Consider the following 25,702-nt stretch of genomic DNA (forward strand, 5'->3'; position numbering starts at 1 on the left):
ACAGAGAGCTCATTAATTTTACATAATTTAAAGGGTAATGGTTACAGATACCTAAACCGTCTGAGAGATAAATAATTTTCTGCCAGGCCATTACTTTGCTCTGTCTGCTAAGTGCATGACCAATACTAAAATTTTACTTTTCAAATGAGGGCATCAGGACCAGAAAGGGGGGGGGTATATCAGGGTTGAATAAAAGATGATTATCTCAGAAAATATTTATTAAGTACTGAGTAAACCCTCAAATTATGCCACAGTATTCTATTTTGATCAGATAAGAAGGGCTATTGGATGTATAGAACGCAGGATGGATAGAAATGTATATTTCCACTGAAGGAGAGAACTAATTTTGGACAAAGAGGAAGATTTTGCTGTTGGGACAGGTCAGTTCTTTAGCGATGAGACATGTAGATTGATCTAAGGAGGAATACTTGACAGTGAGAAAAATGATGAAATCCTTCCCGGGGGAGCTCTAGGTAAAGGAATGATCCCATCTCTTTAGAACAGTGTTGTCATGGTGACAGATAAAAATGGACCACAGTGAAGACTTGTCAGATTCTCATCCAGTTCAAGTCTTTACTATATCCCAGGACCTCAGGCTCACGAGTTGTCTTGAGTTTTACAATACTCTTCTTAATTTGCAAAGACTTTGAGATGCCTCCAGAATGATAAAAACCAGGCACTTGTCTGGGAAGCAGAGCAGTACACATTATTTTGAGCCCTGGCTTACAACTCAGAGTGTTGACAGCCTTTGCTTCAGACTGCAGTAAGGACTTAACTTCAAGATCCTTCAGAACAGCTCAGTCCCACAGCGACAGCCTTTTTTGCTTCCATCTCCCTTAACAGATTGACATCGTTATAGGTATTATGGAGATTGCAAGCTGAGTTTTCTACATTTGCAGTTCAGAAGATGAGTTCTGTCTTAAAACAAGGATGGAAGGACTCAGCGTTCAGCTGATACAAAATTTCTAAAGAAACCATAAAATTCTACCTGATTTCATTTTAGATATTAAAAAAAGTGACTAGGCTACCATACTCTGTATGCCAGCCTTTCATGAAAAGGAACCATAGATACTAGCAATTGCTCATATCTGGGTCATGCGGAGGTTGTAGGAGTTGTTAAGGAATCATACAGAGGGGGGCTAGGAAGGTGGCTCAGTGGTAGAGCGCTTGCCTTGCATGCATGAGGCCCTGGGTTTGATTCTTCAGCACCACATAAGCAAAAAGAAAAAAAAAGCCAGAAGTGGCACTGTGGCTCAAGTGGTAGAGCGCTAGCCTTGAGCTGAAGAGTTGAGGGACAGCGCCCAGGCCAAGAGTTCAGGCCCCACGACCGGACCTCCCCCCCCCAAAAAAAAAGTCAAACAGAGTACATAATAAACAAATTATAAACAGTATACTAATCCTGTAGCTCAATCTGGAGCCTCTTGTCATCCAAGTTTCTTTCCTTCTTCTTTCTTTCCCTCCCCAATTCCCTGTGATGTCTCAACTTTTCTGCTGAGAGCAAATTAGTTCTCCTTTTTCTAACCCCTAAACTGTTATCTATCTTTTTAGGTGCTTAGAAGACAAAAGAATCATTGCATTAAAAGGACTATGATTATAAATGGTAGCAAAATAGTTGACAATACATTTAATGTGTCAGATTATTTCTTATGGAATGGTTGCATATCTATTACTTAACCAGAGGGATGGTGTCAATTTCCACCTGTTTACCTTGCTGATATTTTCCTCTTTCTTTTACACTGGCAAGCTCACCTCCTTACAAAGCTGGTAGGCACTGGAGTTTCTCCTTGTTGTTTTCTTAAAAAAATGGTGGCAGTGTTTTCTGTTGCTCTCAACTATGACCTGTACATGTCAGGTCAGTGCATTGATTCATTACAAACAGTGATCTAATTCTCACTCCTGCTTGAACAGTGGATAGAAAGCTATTCTAAGTCACCAATATATCTGGCTTTTAATTTCTGCACCAATTCTTGGCCAATCTGAAGGCCTTTTGTAAATCTTTTCCTCCTATCCAGGCCAATACCACAAGTGAAAATATCATTCTCAGAGAGCAGTGCAGGCAGAAGACAAAGGTGGAGTGTTGACTCACAGAGAGACTTGATGCATTCATTGTTTAGGCCTCATTTCCTAGAGAAGATGCTGATAAATCTATAATTGGGAAAGGTTTATAGCTATAGAAATGTCAGGCAGCTGTAAACTCCAGATTTTCTTTATCCTTTTCTTCACTGCTTCTTGGACATTTCATGACTCATTTGCATTTATTGAAATTTTTGAAATTTTTGGCACCCCCAGGAGAAAGTTAAGTACTAGGTCATGCTAAAGTTTCTCATTTATTTGTGGATTCCAATGTTCCAAGCCTGGGATATAGCCCAGTGGTAGAGTACTTGTGTTTCATACAGAAGGCTCTTGTTTGATGCCCAGGGTCAGACACACACACACACACACACACACACACACACACACACACACACACACACACACACACACACACACACACACACACACACACACACAAACACACTTGCTTTTGTTGTTGTTGTTGGTCATGGGGCTTGAACTCAGGGTAGTTCAGGGTCGTGTTCCTGAGCTCTTTTGCTCAAGGCTAGTGTTCTACCACTTTGAGCCACTGCTCGACTTCCAGTTTTCTGGTGGTTAATTGGAGATAAGAGTCTCAGGGACTTTCCTGACCAGGCTGACTTTGAATCACAATCCTCATATCTCAGCCTCCTGAGTAGCTAGTATTTTAGGCGTGAACCGTAGGCACCAGGCCAAAATACTGTTTTCTATTTAGAACACTTACTGAGTCATTTGCTATGCATTTTGTTAGATATATAAGTACTATACAATACTTGCACATGAAAATATTTTAGTCAGACATAGTGGCCCATGCTTGTCATTCTAGCATCTTTCATTTTCTCACCTAAAAGGAGATTATTTGGTGCATCTTGACAAAAGGTATGTATGTATGTATGTATGTATGTGTATATATATATGTATATAAATATATACATATATATATATATATAATTTATTTATTTGCCAGGCTCCAAGCCCATGCTTGCTGGGCTGGCTTGGCTGGCAGTCTTTCATATAAGCCATGCCTTCAGTGTGACTTTCTATTGGTTATTGTTGGAGATAGGGCCTCCAGGATACTTCTGCTGGGTCTTGCCTCAAATCTTGAAGATCAGCTTCCTGAATAAGTACGATTATAAGGATGAGCGATCAGTGCTTGGCTTAAGTATTCTTTTTAAAAAAGTGTGATATTGTCACAAGGCCATATGAACTTTTGTGGTTTTGATTGTAGATTTGAGTTAACTGTTTTTTTTTATAGATCAATGGTCTGCTTTACTCTTACAAGGAATTTCAGTGGACTGCATTGCACCATGTTCAACAGAACCTCATGTATCTGTTTCCCTTACAATGTTTTACTTGAACAAATTTCATGAGGGTGGGGACTATGGAATCTTCAGTTCTTAGCACAGTGTGTGGCACACAAGGCATTGAAAACATTTGTTCCATTGAACCATTTGAGAATGGACAGTACAGAATTAAGTATTTGTTGAAAGAACCTGCCATAAATAAGAACATATGTCCCAGTATTACAGTGCATAAGGTATTTTTGATGTATATAGTTAGCTAATTCCCCACTTTCTTTCCATACTTGTTACAAATTTTCACTCTGAGTTAAGGATCAAGTGGGTGGAAAGTGCTGTCTTAGATGAAAATCTGTCCCATTGAGATCAGCCTGACAGGCAAACCAGAGGTTCAAAGTCTATTTTTCTCTAAACTGGAAACTTGACAGTTTTTCATGGCTCTGTTTTTTCTTTATTTCTTTCTTCTTCCCTTTTTCACTTTATTTATCTTCCTTATTTTATTTATAAAATTTTACTTTCTTCTGAAAGTTCAAGTAATTCCACATTTATTATAATTCTAAAGCAGATCATTTAGCTTCACAGAATCACATGATTACCTGCTTAATAATAATAATCATGAATACTTCTTTAAGTCAAAAAAGGGTTTTAAGGCATCAGGTCTATACCAGCATAGGATTTCATATTATGTCCCTGTCTTTCATAAGAAGTTGATGTAACAAATAGCCAAATGGAATAACATTTCTGTATCTCTGATAGAACAGTTAAATAGTTATTAAGTGAATTATATTAGTGTTTGCTATTCAAGAACCCCAATAATAAAGTACTTGAAAAGATAAATTATATGTGATAAAAATTTTTAACTTGTCTTCTTTTTTATTGTAAAAATAGTGTACAGAGGGGTTACAGTTACATGAGTAAGGTAATGAGCACATTACCTATCGAGCATTGTTACCTCCTCCTTTGTTTTCCCCCTACCATCCCTTACCTCCCCATATCCCCAACTCCCTCCTCCTACCTCCCCCCCAAGTTGTAAAGTAAAGTTCATTTTCAACATAGTGTCTTGTATATCTCATTGTTACAATGGGTAAACCTATATCCTTATTTCAGCATTTTATTATTTCCCTTCCCCTCCCCAAATTAGAAAAATGTATATACAAGATGCAAGACACTGACATCAAATACAGTGAAAATAGGGGTTGTCTTCTTCTTTTAATTATCATCTTTTATCAGATATTGAAAACTACATAGTTATGGCATTGGCCATTACATTTCTAGATTTCCAGGTTGTATTAACCTCTTCAATTGCTTCCTACTAGCTTTTTTATTGATCATTAATACTCTTCCAGATGGTGACTAGGGAAGCATACTAAAATTCTGATAATTTTATTTGTTTTATTTATTTGATTTCTATATAAACTAGTAGCAGAACACTGCATTCACCTAGGTTAGACTTAAATATCTATGCCCATTGCTTTGGGAAACACAGCATCTAAATTGCTTTGCTTTGGAAAATTTAATATCTAAATTAAAGGTTCACTGATAATAATTTTAATGGTAGATACTACAGATGCTGACTAATTTGCTAAATGCCATGCCTTTTTTTTATATGTTAAAACTACTCCTCAATAACCCTTTGGGATTACTCCTTCCTTTATCATGTTGATGAGTGCATAGATAGGTTAAGAAATTTATTTTATGTTATACAAGTAGTAGGTGGTGGAAATAAATTGAATATGTAGTTTAACTGTTGGCTAGTGTGACTTCAAACCTTGGACAGACTTATCCTGACAGAAGACAAATGTTCTTCATTAGTTAAATATGTTCATTAGAATATTAATTTATGATTCAATGAAATACCTCAAAAAGTGGTTGTGGGTCCGGTGTCAGTGGCTCACGTCTGTAATTTAGCTACTCTGGAAGCTGAGATATGAGGATCGCAGTTTGAAGCCAGCCCTGGCAAAAAAGTCCCTATGAGGCTATCTCCAATAAATTACTCAAAAAAGCTGGAAGTGGCACTTGGCTCAATTGGTAGAGGGTTTGCCTTGAGTACAAAGAGGCTCAAGGACAATGTCCAGGCCCTGAGTTCAAACCTCAGGACTGGAAAAAAAAAGTGGGTGTAGGGTAGTGGCATAACTGGCCTACTTAAATATTAGTATTAATAAAAGTCAGCACAGTTACATTATATAACATTTATATTTTGTGAAGGCAACTTGACACATTTAGCACTTTGGCCGTTGATAGTGAGAAAAATTATTTAAATGGAGGCAGTTAGATTTAATGAAAGGAAATGTCATAACTGGAGGCTTTACCTAATTTAAAACATACATAAGAGAGGAGAATTAATTTTCCATGCAAATGACAAAGAAGGAAAGTATTATCTTGTCAGTAGAACTGGCACCACTGTGAGCTATAGAAAAATATATCTTCTAATTCATTTAGTTCTACAGTTTTATAAAAGTGTGTCTTTGAACATAAAAATTTTAAAAACTCTGATATTACAAATGTTACCACATGTCTTAGCTGAAGATCAAAATAGCTCAATAGCTATGTATATATGACCATTTAAAATGATGCTAATTGAAATGAACTCCAGGATATGGAAACAAGAGGTCTTTTCTTTTGTTGTTGACCTTGTTGTCATCTATGTACTGTATCAAGTTCTTTCTTTTTATTTTTTTCTCCTCTTCCCTCTGGTTTACCCTTGGTAGTCAGTGTTTTTGATTCTTGTACCTTGCATCTTGAATATATGTTTATCTGATTTGGGAGGGAACGGGAATGGCAAAATGGTGAAACAGGGACAAAGGCTGAACCAGTGCAACAATGATACAAAACACGAGATGGGAAAAAAATTTACAACTTCCGGGGCTGGGGAAAAGTGGGGGAAGATGGCAGAGGGGGGTAGAGGTGGGGAGGGATAGTGGGAAAAAAAGGAGTGGGTAACAATGTTCAACAATAAGTACTCATTGCCTTACTCATGTAACTGTAACCCTCTGTACAGCACCTTTACAACAAAATAAAATAAAAAAATTTAAAAGGAATGTATTTAAGATTCACAATTAAATGAAAGCACTGATGAGATTAGCAAATGTTGATAACTGTAAGTTTGGCAATGGGTACATGGGCTGTTATATACTTCTTTGAGTTTGCATAAATCTACTTAAAATTTTTTAAATATATTTTTTTATTGTAAAGATACTGTACAGAGGAGTTACAGTTACATGAGTAAGGTAATGAGTACATTTCCTATTGAGCATTGTTACCCCCTCTGTTGTTTTTCCCTACTATCCCTTCTCTCCCCACCTCCCCAACTTCTCCCTTCCCCACCCCAAGTTGTAAAATTCCTTTTCAACATAGTGTCTTGTACATCTCCTTGCTACAATGGGTCAACCTTACAACTTTTTAAAATGTAAGAAAAACAAATGTTGCCACTTGAGAATTTCTGGATATTCTTATTCTTCAACCTGCAGTTTTATAAACTGTTACTGTAATGTGGTGAGTGCTTTCAAATTCACCCAGTCCATTTGTGTAGAGGATTTAGTCTTTTAAGAGATATGATTACGATTTCTTTCCTCCCTGCATGTCTTTCATAGTGGAAAATACCACTCTGTCCTAAAAAATGCAAAGCAACTGTTTAATCTATCCTTAGCCACAGAAACTGAAATCTACTAAGATGCTAGAAAAATTACTGTACAAAACTTACAGAAAATCATTTTGTCTTTCTCCAAAACATCATTCTTTTCTTTATGTGCCAATTTTAGAACTCAGCTTCCCACTTAAGATACAATTGAGCTGGAAGATAATGGGCATTGCTGATAACCAATACAACAATAAATGTTACTCCTTTTTCTCCCACAAATTCCTTTTTTTTTCTTTGCCAGTCCTGGATCTTGAACTCAGGGGCTGGGCACTGTCCCTGAGCTTCTTTTGCTCAAGGCTAGCACTCTACTACTTGAGCCACAGTGCCACTTCTGGCTTTTTTTGTTTATGTGGTACTGAGGAATTGAGCCTAGGGCATCATGCATGCTAGACAATCACTGTACCACTGAGCCACATTCCCAGCCCCCACATCCTATGATCCCTCACAGGACTAACAGGAAGATAATCCTAATATAACAGATTTGTCTAGGCTTATGAATTGGGGTTGGGGTTGGTTGAGTAACTCAGTTCTGGTCTCATATGACATATAAAAACAAGTCTTTTAAGGGGCTCTTGGAAATATTTACTGGATTCTTAGAAAGTCAGTGAAAGTTCCTTCTTTCTAAGTATGATTTTTTGGGCTTCTATGGGATTCCAATGGCTACTGCCATGTGCTCTCATTCCTCCAATTATGTCAACATCAAGAATGGAGGAGATAGCTGGGGATGTAACTCAGCAGGCCATGAACAAGACTCTGGGATTGTTCCTAAAATAATGAATAAATAGAGAAGAGAAGAGATGGATGAACCATAGAAACTTGAAGACATTTGTCAATTTCTTAAGTCTCTTATTTTACTTAGTCAACTCGGGTAACTTTAACACAATTTGAAAGACTAGGTGGATCAAAGAGCCAAAATTTCTCACAGTTCTGGAGCCTATGATGTTCAAGTTCAAGATGTTGCTGGATGACTGGGTTCCTGGTGAAGGCTCTCTTCCTCGCATATAGCTGCCTACCTTCTTGATATGTCCTCAATGGCTTTTGGTGTGTGAGCCTTACAAAGAGTGCTCTTCCTTTGTAAGGCTATTTATGCATTTGGATTTGGATCTCATCTACAACATCATGTAATCTTAACTATTCCTAAAAGTTCTATCCACATTTTATCCCTCAAATGCCACACTGGAATTAGAGCTTTATGATGGTTCATTTTTACTTTCAACTTGATTAGATTGAAAGCTGCCAAAGAGATTAGTAAAGCATATTTCTGAGTATGTCTGTGAGGGTATTTTTAGAGAGGATTAAGACCTGTCCTGAATGTGGGGAACACTATCCAATAGGCTGGGGGCCCAGACAGAAAAGGAAAATTAGGAAAAAGCAATCACATTCTACTTCCTAGTTGTTATGAGGCAAGCCAGGTTCCACCATATACTTTTGCTGCCATATTGCTCTGCCTCTCAGCAGACTCTGAGCAATAAAGCACTGGCTATGAAGCAAAACTTCTGACTCCTATAAGCCAAAATCAATCCTTACTCCTTTTATGCTCTTCTCTCAGGTATCTATTCCAGTGGCAAAATACTTAATAACTCAATCTTCAGAATATGAATTTGCAGCTGATACAATTCAGTATATAGCAGATAATATGACCCATGTCCTGTTGCTACTTAAACAAGTTTATTTTTTCGGTTATGACCCAAGTCCTGTTTTTACTTAAACAAGTTTATTTTTCCTGTTACATACAGCTGGATATACCCCAAATCAATATTTCTTATGAAGCAATTCATAAGAGATAATGTCTATTTCATGGCTTATAACTTGAGAAGAAGTAGGGCTATTTTCCATTCTCCAGAACAAAGCATTTGTAGAATTAAAATGGTTAGTCTATTGCTGTGATTGGGCATTTCATGAACTGCTGTAAATATACGTGGTATCATGTTAACATAAACAGTTCAGCCCTTAGGGAGTTTTAAGTAATAAAAGAAACATTTTTTTAAGATCATGTGCTCTGATAGAAAAACCACACTGCAGCCCAGTTCTATCATTATAAAGTTCTGGCAAGTCAAGAGACATTAGCTGGTGATTTTATCAAGAAAGGCTTCTAACTAACAGCTTGATGAATCCATCACTGTGCCATAAAATCCTGTAACAATTTCAGGCAACAATTCCTTTGGAGAATTCAGTCATTTTAAATCATTATGGCTTACTCATGGAAAGCAGTCACCACAGTCCTACAAATAAGAATACCCTCTTACTTTTTTTTTGCCTGAAGTAAGTGAGTTATATTTTTTTCTTTCAATTGAAATTTAGGACTATCTTGAGCAAAAGAAGGTGAAGTATAGATGTTATCACATTGGAGGAAAGTTCTCCTGAAATATTTTGCCTTACATTTTAATTACTGTCTATACAGAGTAATTTACCCTTTTTTCCCTCTAAATGAAACCTAAACAGCAAAATTATACTGGAGTAAAGAATTTCTTACTTTAGTATATTTACCTTTTATTTCTAGCCAGAGAGGTGAAAGATCATCACTTATCAAACTTACAAAAATAAATAAACCAAATAAACAAAAATCGAGTTCCATCAAGCATGGATGATGAATGATACATTTGCATATACAATGACCCCTATTAAAGCAATCGAACACGGACCATTTTGAAATCTTAAACTCATTGACATTATTTTCATGAACTCAGTAATATGAACCATGTGGTGAATGATTTCTGAAAAACTGCTGGTTTCACTGTGTATTTTATGACTGGGCAAATGAGACATTAAATTTTATCCCCTGTGGCTTGGAGTTAAATGCTTGCTCTGTTCAGAATGGCAACACTCAATTACACAGCATTTTTCATGATCTACACCCACCATTGTTACTGTATTTAAGGCAAATAATGGGGGTACTGACCTATATTGCGCTTCTTATTATCAACGGAGATGAAGCGTACGCAGGGATTACTGGTGATGTACTTCCCAACCCAAGGGACATCAATCTTCGTGCCAGCTTCATAAAAGAGGCCCAGGGCATAGCGAGAGGAGTAGTTCACGGACTCTAGTTGCTGCCTTTGGCATTCACTAATGACTGCAAAAGAAAAAAATAAAGGGCATCAAACTTGAAAATCATCTTTTCTTTCAGCACACCAAATACAGTGTTTCCTTAAACCAGTTATTTCCACCAAACTTCATCTTACTGAGTATTGCTTTTGCAAGGTAATATAACCTCAGTTCTAACTTATTTTCAGAATGATTACTAATGTCGGAGGAGCTATTTTTTATAAGGTGAAGGCTTAGACTTGTTTGATTGGCTATCAAAGCGAAACCTGGCTAAGTGGCTTTTCTGGACTGATCCTATTTCTGGACCTTGATCCTTGGACTGTCTGGAAACACATATATTTGGTGTACTGACCACCTACTATGTGACATAGTATTTCACTCTATCATCACAACATTTCCATGAGGTAGAGTATTATTTCTATGTTACAAGCTAGGATACTGTGTTCCACCTATTGTGACTTTTTAAATATTCTCATGTCATATAATGTTGTTGTTTTATTTTTTTGCCAGTGGATTGTGATAGATCCTTCAGCAAAAGGATCACACCATGGTCATTTTTGTGATAGACACTTTCCTACTCACTAATAGCACAAGGATAGACCTATAAAAGGACAGAACTATAAAAGGACAGAAAGGTAAATACAGATATGCACTGTGTTGATATGATTAATCCATGTACTGAATGTCTAAGCAGTAATGAAAAAAGAAATTGCACAGACCTGGGGTCAGTCTTGACTCTGCCACTTACTAGCTATGTAATGTTGATTAAGCTACTTAATCACTCTGAATATAGTTTTTTGTCTATAACTGGCAATAATCAGACAGTCTGCATTATTGTGTTGTGAGGATGAGAAAATGATGCATAGCATGGTGCTTGGTTCATAACAAATGTTCATTAAATAGCAACTTTTTCTATAATAGACAAACATGTTTAGGAAAATGAGACAGATTACAACCTGGAATAGAAAAGAAGAACATGTCCCAATGCTTAAATTCTCATCTTTACCCTGACCCCTGAAATGTCTCAGTGGCTGTTTACTCTGAGAGTAGGTCACAGTTCTATTTTGGAGTTCAGGCAAGTGAGTTCAAATATGGAACATACAAATGATTTTCATTTAATTAGTGACCTGAAAGAGTAAGGGATAAACAGATCTCAATAATGGGAAACAACTTTACTTAAATCTTTGCAAATGGTTTTAAGTGTTGAGAGAGGCAGGAAAGTATATTCAATCAGTTATATAAGCACAGTAACCATTCTATTACCACCTCAAATACATTTAGGTTGTAGTTAACAAATATTTTAGAACCAGGGTCTCACTTAATTTTAACCAAAGCCCTGCCAAGATAGGTATTTAATCATCCTCACTTCATATCTCCAGGAAACTGAGTTTTGGAAAGGTTAGTTAACTTGCCCTGGGTTCCACAGTGCCTACAATGAGGAGTCATAGAGAAATGTTCATTACCTCACAGTTGCCCCTGCTAATCTTAGTTTCAAAGTGGACTCAAACATTGCTTTATTCTCTGACATTAATACGTATCTTGAATATACAAGTAAAAGTCATTGTTCCCTTTAACCATCATTTTCTGCCTTTCAAAAAGGTTTAACTACTCAATGAATGCACACTCTTCTGACATTAATGTCATTATAATCAACGAATTTGGGGTTTTATTTTCATTATTAAAATTTTGTTTATTATGTTTATTATTTATGTTTATTATTCTTTGGGAATAGGTAAGAGACAAAGACATTAGCAATTAAAATTAAGTTCACACCATTAATTTTCCCATTTTTAAAGTTAACAACCAGCCAAATAAAAGCTAACAAAACAAACAAGCAAACAAACATGCCAAGTGCCTGTGGCTCATGCCTGTAATCCTAGCTACTCAGGAAGCTGAGAACTGAGGTTTGTGGTTTGAAGCCAGCCCAGGAATGTCCTTGAGATTCTTATCTCCAATTAATCACAGAAAAATCTGGAAGTGGTGTTGTGGCTCCAGTGGTAGAGTGATAGACTTGAACAAAAGCATCTCAGGCAGGGCTCAGGCTCAGAGTTCCCCAGGACTGGCCAAAAAAAAAAAAAAAAAAAAATCAGCTAAATACAACTGTGTTTAGTGAGTGATCTAGAAAGAGAAAAAAGCCTCAGGTTTTATTTTTAAAGCCAAACTAAGGGACCAATCAGATTGATCACCAAACTGGACCTTCACCTATCCCCATCAATATTTGTTCATTTAGCTAATATTTAGCCAGAATGTCCAGTGGTAATTCTCATTGGGCAGCTCTTTGAAAAGGTAATAAGCACCTTTATAGAAAGAACAATTAATCTCTAAACATCTTTCTTTGGCGGCGAATAGCTACAATGGATGCTGAGAACAGGAAGGTGAGATTTCTGACAGAAACAATCTCAAGAGTTAGGCCATATTTAAAGTTTGTTATTGTTATAGTAGCAAGACCTAGCAATATGGTCTCGTATGGTATGAAAAAGGTCTTTATGCAGAATGATGCAGGAACTAGTCTTAGATCCCCAACACATATACTGGTAAGCAAAATAATTTTACTATCACATAATCACAAAGCATGTTTAACTCACAATGGGCTTATTAAAAATACCTAATTCCAATATAATAAAACTTTACCTGAATGTCATCCTCATTTGATTCTGAAACAATGGAATTATGTAATCTCAGTAATTATAGTATATATTTACATATCACATAATGCCTGCAATTATGTATTATGCGTTATATATGTATGTGTGATATACACACATATATATACATGAATTATAAAACACATTTTTATGTGTTATGGTGAAAGTAAAGATTGAAAACTGGAACAAATCAAGTAGTTTATATTCATAATTCCAATAACCAGGAGAATTGTTCCCATTTCAATCTTCTTGTGTGTATGTTCTATGTGTATGTGCATGAGTGTGTCTATGTGTATGTAGACATTGTTAAATAACAATATATTCATTTATATTGAGCTCTGGAAGGAGGTACAGCAAAATACCAAACTGGAGTCAAACAGGACAATTTTCTGAAAAAACAAGGAATTCAAAGAAATGAATCAAATGGGGCTCAGTCAGGATGACAGGGTCCCCTCTGCTTGAACTCACACAAGGAAACTAACCTGAAGAACCCTGATGTTAGTTAATATTCTTTCTGCATTCTATTAATAGTTTCTTTGTCGCTGCTCAAGCGGCTTTGGTAGGTATATAAAATGTATTGTGAAAAGTATTTGATTCTCTGGGGCATATATTTAATACTGGAATTTGTTTGAATATATTCAATATTAGTGGCAAGTGCCAAATGATTATACCAATTCATGCCTTTTACAAGGTATATGAAAGTTCAGTTGCTCTCACACCATTGTCAACATTTGCTACTATCTGCTTTTCTTCTTCCTCCTATCTGCCTTTATAATTTGAAGTGTCATGGTATCATTACGTTGTAGTTTTCATTTTTATTCCTCAATAATGAATATTTGGGAAATTTTTCTATCTTCATCATTTGGGTATCTTTTTATAATTACCTATTCAAGTCGTTGCTCATTTTCTTTTGAAATGTCTGTTTTTTTAATTGTCAAAGAAGGAATTCTTCATTAATTTTGGATATAAATCATGTGGATAAATGGAACGTATTTTTTCTCTCCTCAGGAGCTTCTACCCTCCTTTGTTTGTTTTCAGAGTTAGCATATCCAGCCTCCTTAGAGGAGTAGCCAGTGCGTCAGTCTCATAAAAGTTAGCATACATTGATTGTATAAAGGTTTCATTGTAGTGATTTCATACTCGTATGAAAAGCCTCTAAATTGTTCTTATCCTCCTCCCTTTAAATAATGCTACCAGGTTTTATTAATTTATTTTCATAGTCACATAAAGTACCTTGATCATATGCATTCCCTCTTCAACGTTCCCCTCCCAATGGGTTCAACCTCCAGTTTTGTCATTGATTTTTCTTAAGGTCTAGAAAGATGAATATTGTTCTCATATAGAGCTTGCAGTTAATTTGCAGGAAATTTGTTTTTTGTTATTTTTGTTGTCCTCAAGCTATTATGCATGTTTCTATGTTTAGACCTTTATTGATATTTCTAATTATTTCCTTAAGATACAAAACTATATATATATAATTTTATTATTTTTAAGTAGTCCAATTATTCACTGTTCAATTGATATCATTTTTGTGCCCCATTTAATAGCCTATGAAAATTCTCTTTTAGGTACATAGTGTTTTGTATTTTCTTTATGGTTATGAAAGCTTTACTGACTTCTCTACAATGGGGTTCTGAATATTATTTTGAAGACCAGGATGACATATGACATTGGCTTAGAAAGGTTGTGCAAGGGAAAGAGATCAATGGAAAGGCATGTGCAACATTATTTGTTACCTGCTCTTACTTAAATAATAACATAAAAATTACAATGAAAATAAGACACTACATTGAAAGTAACTGGAAAGACTATATCTCATGACCTTTGTATGTCCAGGATCCAGATATACTTATACTACAAAGTCAATGGACATATATATATGTATGTTTATACATATACATGTATAAACATACATATATATATATATATATACATATCTACACACACAGTTACATCGTTCTTTTAGAAAATTTGGTAGGTACATAAAAATATGACAAAAAAATCAAAAGGAATGCTACTACATTGTTGATGGGAGTGTAAACTTGTTCAACCATTCTGGAAAGCAGTATGGAGGTTCTTCACAGAGCTAAACATAGAGTTCCCCTGTAACCCAGCAGTCCCACTTCTGGGCATTTACCCAGATGACCACAAACAGGCTACCAGCACAACTATGTTCACTGCAGCATTATTTACCATAGGTAAAGATATGGAACCAACCCAGATGCCCATCAGTAGATGAATGCATCAAGAGCATGTGGTATATATACACAATAGAGTTCTATACTTCAATCAGAAAGAATGACATTGCCTCATTCATAAGGAAATGGAAAGACTGGGTATATTAAGCAAAGCAAGCCAGGTCCAAAGAAATGTTGGTTGCATGGTTTCCCTCATTTGTAATATTTAGAATATGTTTATGATATTCTTAGCAGGGAATCACAATAGCCCAATCGCTAAGTGCATAAGACCATAAATAATGAAGCATATCAAAATGGATGCCAAGAATTGGAAACAAGAGGTTCTTATTATGTCTTGTATGCAGTTATTTCTATTTTTTCTTTCTGTTTTAGTTTTCTGTACTCTCTTTGTCTTATAAGCTTATCTGATCTGTGGAAGGGAAAGGGAATCACAGAAACAGCAGGACAAAGGATGAACCAATGCAACAATGATAATCACTTGACACTATGTTGGAAATGAACTTTACAACTTGAGGGGGAGGAGAGTGGGGAGTGGTAAGCCAGAGAACATGGGAGAGGGGTAAGAGTGCTTAAAAGAATGTACTCATTACCTTACTTATGTAACTGTAACACCCCCCCCTCTTCATCCCCTTTACAATAAATTAAAAAATATATATTCTTATTATCCAGAGAAACAACAAGTAATACTTTGATAAGAAATATCAAAATGTTTTTTTTCTCTAAACAGGATTGTGATCATATTGTATATATAATTTTGCATAGAAAATTTTTACTTACTGTATGACAGATAAAACCTTACTTTTAAACACAATACTTTCATAAAATCTGATGAAACATGGGGTGCAATTTGTTTAATTGTTTCATTCATGTTAGAAATTTGTTTCTTTTTGTTGTTGTCTTCGGGCTATTATTGCATATTTTTTTGTTTAGACCTTTATCTATGTTTCTAATTGTTTCCTTAAAATAGAGTATTACAAGTAAAGTTATTTTTTTATTGTGAAAATACTGTACAGAAGGGTTACAATTACATGGGCAAGATAATGAGTACATTTCTTATCAAGCATTGTAGCTTCCTCCTTTGTTTACCCTTCACATCCCTTCCCAGCCTCCCCCCCCCCAACTCCCCCACCCAATCCTCCCCGCTCCCCCCCCCACCGCACCAAAGTTGTAAAGTTTGTTTTCGACATAAAGACTTGTACATGTCATTGTTGCAGTGGGTCCACCTGTATCCCTTCCCCTCCACAAATTATACCGACATCAAATACAGTGAAAGCAGGGGTTATACTGTGGGGGAGGGACATACAAAGCAACAAAGAAATAATCTTATGTGTTAGAAACAATCACATGAAAGAAAAAAAAAACATTTGAATACATATCTTAGGGTTCATTTCCCTAACATCACCTTATCTGACCTTTTCTGCATAAAGTTATTTTTAAATTGACTTTTAGAAAGACAGTATAACAATTTATATTTTCCATTAAAAGTATTCAGAAACTTGATTTACAATATCCTTGCCTATCTTAAATATTATATTTCATATAATGCTATAGGAAAAAATTAATCTAATTTTGATTTTAAAATAATAAGAACAAACATTTTTCATATGTCTAGGAGCCAATATGTAATTTGTCTTTTGGGAAGAATATTTCCATGTCATTTGCCAATTGGTCTACTAGATTCTTTGGGATATTAAGTTAATTTTTGAAATGAGTGATCTAGAGATTCTCCATTAATTGCATGTTAAAAACTTTTCCTATATGATGTTTGTGTTTTAGTATTATATATGACACTATATTTATGTAAGTAATCTGTTTTTTCTTCTTTTTTCCTTACCTCCTCTCCTTTTCCCTACCCTGTTCTCTACTCCCCTCCTTTCCTCTTCCTTAACTTTGCCCTTCTCTCCTCTTCTTTCTTCTTCATTGTCCTCTCTTTCCCTTCCTTTCCCTAAACACTTAGAAATCAGATGAGTTGTACTCACAAACTTATATGCTTAATTGAAAGCCTATCGTACAACTACTTAAAGATAATAATATATATTTTAAAAAGATTCCAGAAATTTATGATATCCACTTCAATTCTGTTCTACCTAGACTGTAGGCTGAATTCTTTGGATCTCTGGTTTATTGAGGGTTTGGGCAATTAGAGACATAGGCAGATTTCAGCATAGAAGACAACATAGACTGGAATATGGACTCCTTGGGCTCCTTCTTGCTTTTCTGGTGCTGGTAAATGCTGAGCTCCTCCATAGTTCCCTGGTTCCAACTCTGCCAGGATGCTGCAAACCTTTCCTTCCCTCATTCATTTAGGCTGAAGGAGAGCAAGGCTTCCGGCTGTTACTTGTTCCTGGGTGCTACAATATCCTTTGTTGGTTGCCTTAATTCTGCCCTGATTTTGGCTTTGTAAATGCCTCTTCAGCAAATTCTGTCAGTAAAACTCTTTCAAATGCACAGTCTATTTCTTACTGAGCTCTTGACTGAAACAATACTTACTTTTTTTTTTTAATCTCTCCTCTAGCTTCAGAAGCTTCTGAAGTTTCTGAAAGCATTCTGAAGGAAAGTATGACATATTCTGTCCTTATGTAGTGGTAGAGATTAACTTTTTAAAATCAAATCCTTGGGTGTAGGGATGAACATATTGATTGAAAATATTTTACAATCTACGAAGGTCTGTGTTATTTTAAGAGGAAGCAAGGTACTAGTTTCAATTGTTTTTCTCTTCATCTACTACAGATTTTTGGAGCATTATATTAATATTTCAATGTTGGTAATAAAACAAACATCTTTTAGTATTAACACGTCACTTATAACAGATATTATAGTTCATGGTAAACAATGCTCACATTGACATTTTGTGGCCAAAATCTTAGCCTCCTGACAGAGGTTTGTTGTATGTTTATAGTTAGTTACAAACCATTGCTAAATTTCCTGATTTGCCATCATATGTAAAGGATTTAGCACAAGGACAGTTGAAGTTAGGAGTTCAATTATCACAACTGATGAAGGGAAATAGCATCTTAGCCAGAATATCTGGTTCTTCTTTATTCACAATGGCTGGAGAAATCATGTTAAAGATTCATTTTCCAAAAGTAATGCTCACAGAAGAGTTTGAAATGTTACCATTCAAGAGCATTCCTTTTGTGTAAAAGCATCACAGAATCATCTTGTTTCACTTCACCTGGAATAAATTGGACGTGCGCTTGGACCCTGTAGGTATAGAAGTCATTAAGCCTGGGAGCACAGTTTCAGAAATAGTTTTGGCAAGCAATAAATCTAGAGTTTATTGGTGACAGACTTTAGCAGTTTTATCTCTGTGGTATTTCCCTGGGGAAATATATGTTTTATCCTGAGAGGTATCTCTGGAGTCAGGAAAATTTAGGTTTGAATCCTGATTCTGACATCTGTATGACCTTAGTCAAATTACTTAATAATTTTCAGCATTAGTTTTCCTGTAAAATACAAATAATAGTGCCCCTCTTAAAGGATTATTAAGAAAATGAAATTAGAAAATAGAAAGTATTCAAGACAATACCTCGTACTTAGTATGAGTGTTATAACACCCCAACATTGTAGTACTTGACTTTAAAAAACTGTAAGAGGAAAAGTGTGAGTGATTGGGGTGGGGAACACAATTGAAATATAGTATGTATGTATGAAAATAGCATACTGAGGGCTGGGGAAGTGACTCAATGGTAGAGTGCTTGCCTTGCATGCATGAGGCCCTGGGTTTGATTTTTCAGCACCACATAAGCAGAAAATGAAGTGGTGCTGTGGCTCAAGTGGTAGAGTGTTAGCCTTGAGCTGAAGAACTGAGGGACAGCACCCAGGCCCAGAGTTCAGGCCCCATGACTGACCAAAAAAAAAGAAAGAAAGAAAGAAAGAAAAGAAAAAAGAAAATAGCATAATGAGATTTGCTAAAAACAGTTTACAAAAAGAGGAAGGGACTAGAGAGTGGTTAAGAAAAGGCAAGAGAGATGGGGTAAAAGTGACTAAGTATGCATGTATACACATATTATAATAAAAATCCTCTGTACAATTAATTTTTGTTAAAGATTTTTTTCAAAAGTTTTTTCAAAAGTATCTGCATATGTTATGTGCTAAGGATCTATGAAGGTCTTATTCATGTTAAGCATACCCTCTGTCACTGTATTATACTTCTAGCCTTGGCCATATACTATTGTTCAAACATATCAGAATCATACTAAAGCAAAAACATTTCTCCAGCTCACAAAGCCATTTTGTTTTTCTGTTCAATGGATAAGAACCATCAAAACAAAACCTAAAGGATATTAAGGGGTTTAGTAAATATATTTAAAAACAATTCAAACCAAATTGTAGGATTCTTTAGCTATCTAGTTTGGGAGACTCGTCTTTAAAACTGAGTAAAACCGCATATTTTGGATCTTCAGTCTAACACTGAGACATTGAATTTTCTCTTCCTCCTCCCACAGCCTTTTTTTAATTTTAGATAAATGGTTTCACTATGTAACCTAGGCTGGCTTCAGGATTATCATCTTGGCTCAGCCTCCTAAATTTTGGTTTGGGATTAGTGTTGTGATCTAGCTATCTATATAGATATAGATATAGATATAGATATATAGATATATAGATAGCTAGATATATAGATATATAGATATACAGATAGATAGATCACAACGCTAATCCCAACCCAAAATATTCTTGAGATAGGATAAATAAATATATATATATATAAATGAGATAAAAAATAAATATATACATATACACACATACATATAGGTACCAAAGAAATAGACTTGTCTGCATTTTCCTTTGGTAACTTGGAATTGTATTTGATGAATAATTTAGGATTAAACTGTTTATATACTTACATCTTTATGGAGAATGCTAATCCTTATGTGAATACAAAATTTAACAGGTAAATTACATCTATTTGTTATGCATAGCTGTTTCTTTTGGAAATCAATGGAACACATGTAGAAAGTATGGTGTTTTAAGGCAAAAAGTTATCTGGTAAGAGAAATTCATCTTAATGTTTCTCAAATTTTGTGGGCCTTAACAATCCATGTGTTAAATAATATTTAAAAGATACTCAGAATTTGTAAATATAATAAAACTTAATTGATCCTGCCTTCATCTTATTTTGTTCCTTGCCCTGAGTAGAGAAATAAAAATAACCAAGACACTTTTTAGTAGCGTGCTTTTAGGTTTTGGTGATTAACCCTGCCACACTGGGTGCTGATTTCATGCTAAAAGGGCTTTGTGGTAATGTGAAGGCCCAATCTGTGAGCCTATAGCCAGCATTGTAATGAGCCAGGTCTGGTCTTCTTTTCCCTTCAGTCATGGAGAGTTTTCTATTCCCTATGATTTCCTATCTCTGTAATAATATAGAACAATCTGTCAAGGCAGGGGAAAAGACAACGTTTTCTTTTCTGCTCCCTACTTCTAGTGCCTACTTGGTATTTTTTTCTCACTTGCCGGAGTAAGAGTATGTAGTTGTGCAGAGATGGCTATAGCTGGCTTTTCATAAAACCTCACAAGTTGCAATCACGTGAAGTCTCTGCTCCATCACAAACTTGCCACTTACCCTTTCTTTATCTGAAGGTCCTATGAAACTAAAATGATATTCAGTTGTTTCTATAGCAACAAGTTCTAAGCACAGGATTAGAAAAATAAACACTTTGAAATGCAGAAATGGTTTTTGAACAAATGAAAGATTAGTTATCTCAAGCAAAGTTGAGCATCGGCTGACTATGCATGTAGCACTGTGCTAGCCACTGTTAAAAAGCTTTCAATCAAACACCCAGCACAATGTAGTAGATTTCAGACTGAGATGTTAAATAATTTCACCCTAGTTGTTGTTAATTTTATTTTTAGGGACCTTTTTTTTTGAGCTTCAGAATCTAAATAGAAATTGGCTTTCCCATTTTCTTCTCAGAACACACACAGCAAGTCTGGAAACCACAATAACATGGTTGGAAAATGCTTGCCTTATTTCTATGCATTCTGAACTTTTTGGACCATTATACCATTATTCTTTTTGAAGGAAAAGTGCTGAGTTTCAGATGGGAAAGAATATGAAAATAAAGCATTGTGTGTGCAAAAATGTCACAGAATATCATGCATATTTTACAGCCTTTCTTTTCAGCCTATCCATTTAATTACTTTTTGGCTATGCCATTCGTGAGCAATATAGTTATTTTAAAATTCATAACAATAAAAACTTTATTACATGTCACTTCATATTTTATACAACTTTTTATATTTATGGCTAGAGTGACTTTATATTGAGGCAATGAGTGGAGAATTAATATTCTAATTAGAAACTTTTATAGTTTTGAAAACCATAAAGTCATGTTTGCAAAGTCCTAGAATCTGTGGTATGGAGGCAGAATGTCAGAATCTGGTGGTATACTCTAGGATACTCAAAAGTATGTTCATCTTGTACTCAGAAGATATGCTAGCTGCTTTTTTGTTTACATAACTGCAACTTCTCACAATGCTCAGCTAAAGCCAAAACAAATAAACTGAACTGGAGCCTAAAATATTTAAGTGGTACTAAGCTTCATTTAGTAGAAGCCTATAGCAGTTTACTTATTTTAAAATCATTATTCTTTCACAGGTAACAAAAATCATCATTTGAATAAAAAGCACAATTACATTGGTCATTTTTTGTTCTCTTTGTTTGAGTTTTAGTTTATTCATATTATTGAAATATAAATGTTAAATGCCAGGTATCAATTATTTCCCCTATTTCTCATCCAACTGTTATATCACTACAGATGTTCAATGCCAACAAGAGAACTTATCTTTAACCAGGCCTCTGTAATTCTGAGCCTCAGTGAAGGCTTTGTATTTGAGTACAAATAAGTAGGTAGCAGTATAATGTGATACATATTATATTCAGGTTCCCTGTCTGTTAAGTAGTGAGAGGATCAAGAGTAAATGGCTATGAGAAAGATTAGAAATTATACAAATATACAGTTATTATATATGCAGATACCTACCCATTCTTATCAGAAAACAGGTAAAAGTAAAAATTTAATAATTATTGTTGTCACAGAAAAAGTTTTCTTCCTTCTTATATTTTCCAGATCGATATTTCTAACATTTATTGAGGCACAAACACGAATTCATTTTACTTTCCTGTCTTAACACATCTACTTTGCACAGAGATTTAGTCTTTGCTTGAAGGTGAGTGTATATATCTGCTAGATTGTCATCTCCCTGGTTGGATAACAAGTGAAATGTCATTCCATTATTTAGAGATCAAATTCCAAAGTTCAAACTTCTTTATACCTGAGAGTGCTAACTAGATCTTCTTAGGGTCTTTAAAATGGAACTAAACTCATTGATTACAAGGAAATCTAGAATAAAATTATTGAGTTATCTGGTAAAATCTTTCAGACACATCACATGTGGTTTCAACCTCAATGATGTATACCCTATGTAGATGGTGTTTACATTCACCTCCTGGCTCTTATCCCACAGCACAGACAGCAAATAAGCTATCCTGGTGGATGATATCTGTCCCCATTGTCCCACCTCTTGTTCTATCCCAACCCAAATCACTTCCTCTCCATTGGCCCTTCTTATCCAGTTTTCTTAGTTAACAACTTACTGCTTTGCCAATCACCTGCTCAGTCAGTTGTATGTATCCTTCCTAAATTTCCAGCCTGTGCACTTGCTGTCTCTCTCTATCTCTCTGTGTCTGTCTGTCTGTCTTGTTCTCACAGGATGGTCTCTTTGTCTTTTATTCCACTTGTGAACAAGACACCAAACATTGCCACCAGAACAGAATAACCACGCTTGCCTTGGGGTGAATAAAGCAGAAGACAATTCAATATAAATTGAAAATGGCTTTCATATTGGGTGATGCAGGAAAAAGAAAGCCACATATTTGTGAAATAAAATTAGAAGTGAAAAAGGACTCTTTACTTGGAAGAGATTCCTGAAGTCCTCTTCAACATCTTATAAAAGAACTCACAGATCTCATTATTTGTTTTTCTCAATAGCTAGTGTCTGCTTCCATTTAATTGTATTGTTCGCTATTTTATTTGTGCAAATGGGCAGTATTTCTATTTTATTACTAACAAATAAGCTTTTGTGGGCAAGAGTGAGAGAGCAGATTAGGGCAATGTTTCTATGGAAATACACACTGCTAATTTGAAACAACCAGTTTACCAACCCAGAGTTCATACACTAGAGCTGCCTGGAGTAGAAACTGATTTACACTCTGCTTTCTCACTCAGTAACAATTTCACAGTGCTAGCTTCTCATTTGTACAAAGGTTCAGGGACATGTGCAAAAGTGGAAAATATGAACAAGGCATCCCATAAAAAAATTAATTCACCTCTATTTCAAATAATGCATGTTGAGAAACTGAAAGGAATGATGCAGCAGATTAAGTATTTATTTTTTATATGCAATATAGATGAGGCAATGTCTCGTGAGAAATTTAACTTTTTAATTTGCTAAGTTGGTGTTTGTATTTCATTAGCAATTGCAAATGAATAATCTATTATCCTCTTGCAAGTGTCAAAAAGATGATAGGGTGGGGAAAGCAGCTCTAGTATGGATGGAAAGACATGAATGAACCCTTTGTTGTTTTCTGCTAGCCAATCCTTGGCTTTCTTTTTACTACAGCAAAAGCCCAAATCAGTGAGATTATGAAACTTGGGTAGCAGCACATATAGCAATATGACTGTGTGAAATATATACCCATTTTCTTATACATACCATAATGATAATCATGCAGTTAACAATAAATAAATATTATGAGACAGCAAATAAACACAAAACCCCTCACTTACCTTTATATGAAGAGCTATCTAGATGGTTTTGTTAAAGTATATAATATAACACACACAAAATCCTCTGTTCTAACAGTCTTGGTAAAAATACTATCTTATAAGGAATATATCCAATATATAAGAAACATATAATATTTAGTTTCTCCCAGAACTTTTAACTCAGTCGTTACAAATGATTTACTTAATGTAATGATATCTTTTATATAAGAAAAAATTTCCATAAAAGGGTATTTATATAGCTTATTAAAATCAGAAATGGCCACATTTGAGTATTTTTCTTTCATACATATAACACAAAATATTCTATTCCCAGGTATAGTGGCTTGTACCTGTAATCCTAGTGACCAGAAAGGATGAGATTAGGACTGCAGTTCAAGGATAACAAGGAAAAAGGTCAGGAAGACCTTCGCTCAACCAAAGACTTGGTGTGGTAGCTTGCATCTGTCATCCCAGCTACATAAGACATAGAAGTTAGTGGTCCATGCCAACCTGAGCAAAAAATAAGAGAACCTATCTGAAAACTCACTAAAGTAAAACAAGATTAGGGTCATGATCCAAGTAGTAGAGCACTTGTTTAAGCAAACATGAGGCCCTGAGTTCAAACTGTAGTACTATATACTTTAGCTAAAGAATAAACATATTCTTTAAAAATAACATATAAATATCAAATAAAATAAATGTAAAAAATTAAAAACTATTCAAGTTTACTCTTTTTGCCCCTTTCCCCCTCCCCCCAAATCCTTATTTTTATTCTCTTCTACGCTTTTTCATACATATCGCTGTAGAAGAAAGTCAAAAGCTACAGGAAAACAATGCAATTTATGTTCAATAGTGTTCTTATGTTAAAGAATGAATTAAATTAAGAATAGAAAAATGTTGGCTTTGTTTATGTAAATCAAAAACTGGATTTCTGTTTAAGCAGTGTGCAAAATAAGTAACTTGCAAAATAAAATGGGCAACTTTAATAACATTTTGAGCAAATTAAGCTCTTCTAAGGCAAAGTTAATTTTTTAAATAGAGTAACTTTAAATCTTATATTTTGTTTCTCATCTGTTTTAATTCTTCTTACTCAATCAAAGAATGAGTGGGGCTAAAAAACATGATCAATCTCATGTGTAATACAATAATTTTAATTTATTTAGCTTGCATTTTTCAGATAAGCAGTGCAGCAGATAGATAGATTTTCTTAAAATGATTGCAACAATATCCCTCATCCACTATCTCTTCAATGAGAAGAGGCAAGGACTATATACCCTGGTTTTGAATCTTGGAGGGCTTATGACTAGGGCAGAACTGGTGGTATATGGACTTTCCAGCTAAATTGTAAAAGATGATACAAGTTAAGCTTGGTTTGCCTGAGAGACTCAAACTTGGAGTGTAGCCACCATGTTCTGAAAAATCTCAGACCACTTGTAACATCTACAAAAGTTTCTTGCCAACAGCCTCAGCTCACAGCCTACTAACCTACAAGCTGGTGAGTGCTGATGCCTCTGCCTGACATCAGAATCCAGCTGTTCAGGTACCCCTCAGACACTGTGAGTAGAGGCAAGCTGTCTAGATTGTATCCTGTCCAAATCTCTGAGCCACAGCACTCTTGATAGAATGCAGTGGTTGTGTTATGTCACTAAATTTTAGGGTGGTGTTACATTACAATAGAAGACTGCAACAACCGGGAAGCCTAGCCATCTTTTAAATGTTTTTTTGACCATTTGGATTTCTTTGTGTTGCCTTTGCCTATTTGGTGGGCATTTTTTTCTTGCTGATAAATTCTGCATGCTAATTCTATTTTTGTCATATATATTAAAATACATCCAACTAATTGCTTGCTAGGTGATAGAAATTTAAATTTGCTGTAGTTATATATTCAAATTCCTTTCATTTTTTAGTTTTTAGATTTTATGTTATTTTTAGGAAAATAATTTTCCAATTGAAGATTATACAATTATTCTATATTTACTTCCACCATTCTCATACTTTTCCATAATGTATCTATAATTCATCTTAAAAGTATTATTTT

General features: G+C 35.1%; 1 protein-coding gene across 4 annotated transcripts in view; it reads right to left on the bottom strand.

Moving 5' to 3' along the window:
* The window catches only part of Rnls (renalase, FAD dependent amine oxidase), a 310,663-nt gene that overhangs the window by 134,020 nt on the left and 150,941 nt on the right, over positions 1 to 25,702 (bottom strand). For all 4 annotated transcript variants that reach the window (XM_070021136.1, XM_070021133.1, XM_070021135.1 and 1 more), the window contains exon 5: positions 9,908 to 10,081. In XM_070021136.1, coding sequence (XP_069877237.1) covers positions 9,908 to 10,081 — 174 coding nt within the window. The remainder of the gene's footprint in view (positions 1 to 9,907; positions 10,082 to 25,702) is intronic.

This window comes from Dipodomys merriami, unplaced genomic scaffold, assembly GCF_024711535.1.
Source record: "Dipodomys merriami isolate MVZ:Mamm:240054 unplaced genomic scaffold, mDipMer1.0.p SCAF_14, whole genome shotgun sequence".
Lineage (NCBI taxonomy): Eukaryota > Metazoa > Chordata > Mammalia > Rodentia > Heteromyidae > Dipodomys > Dipodomys merriami.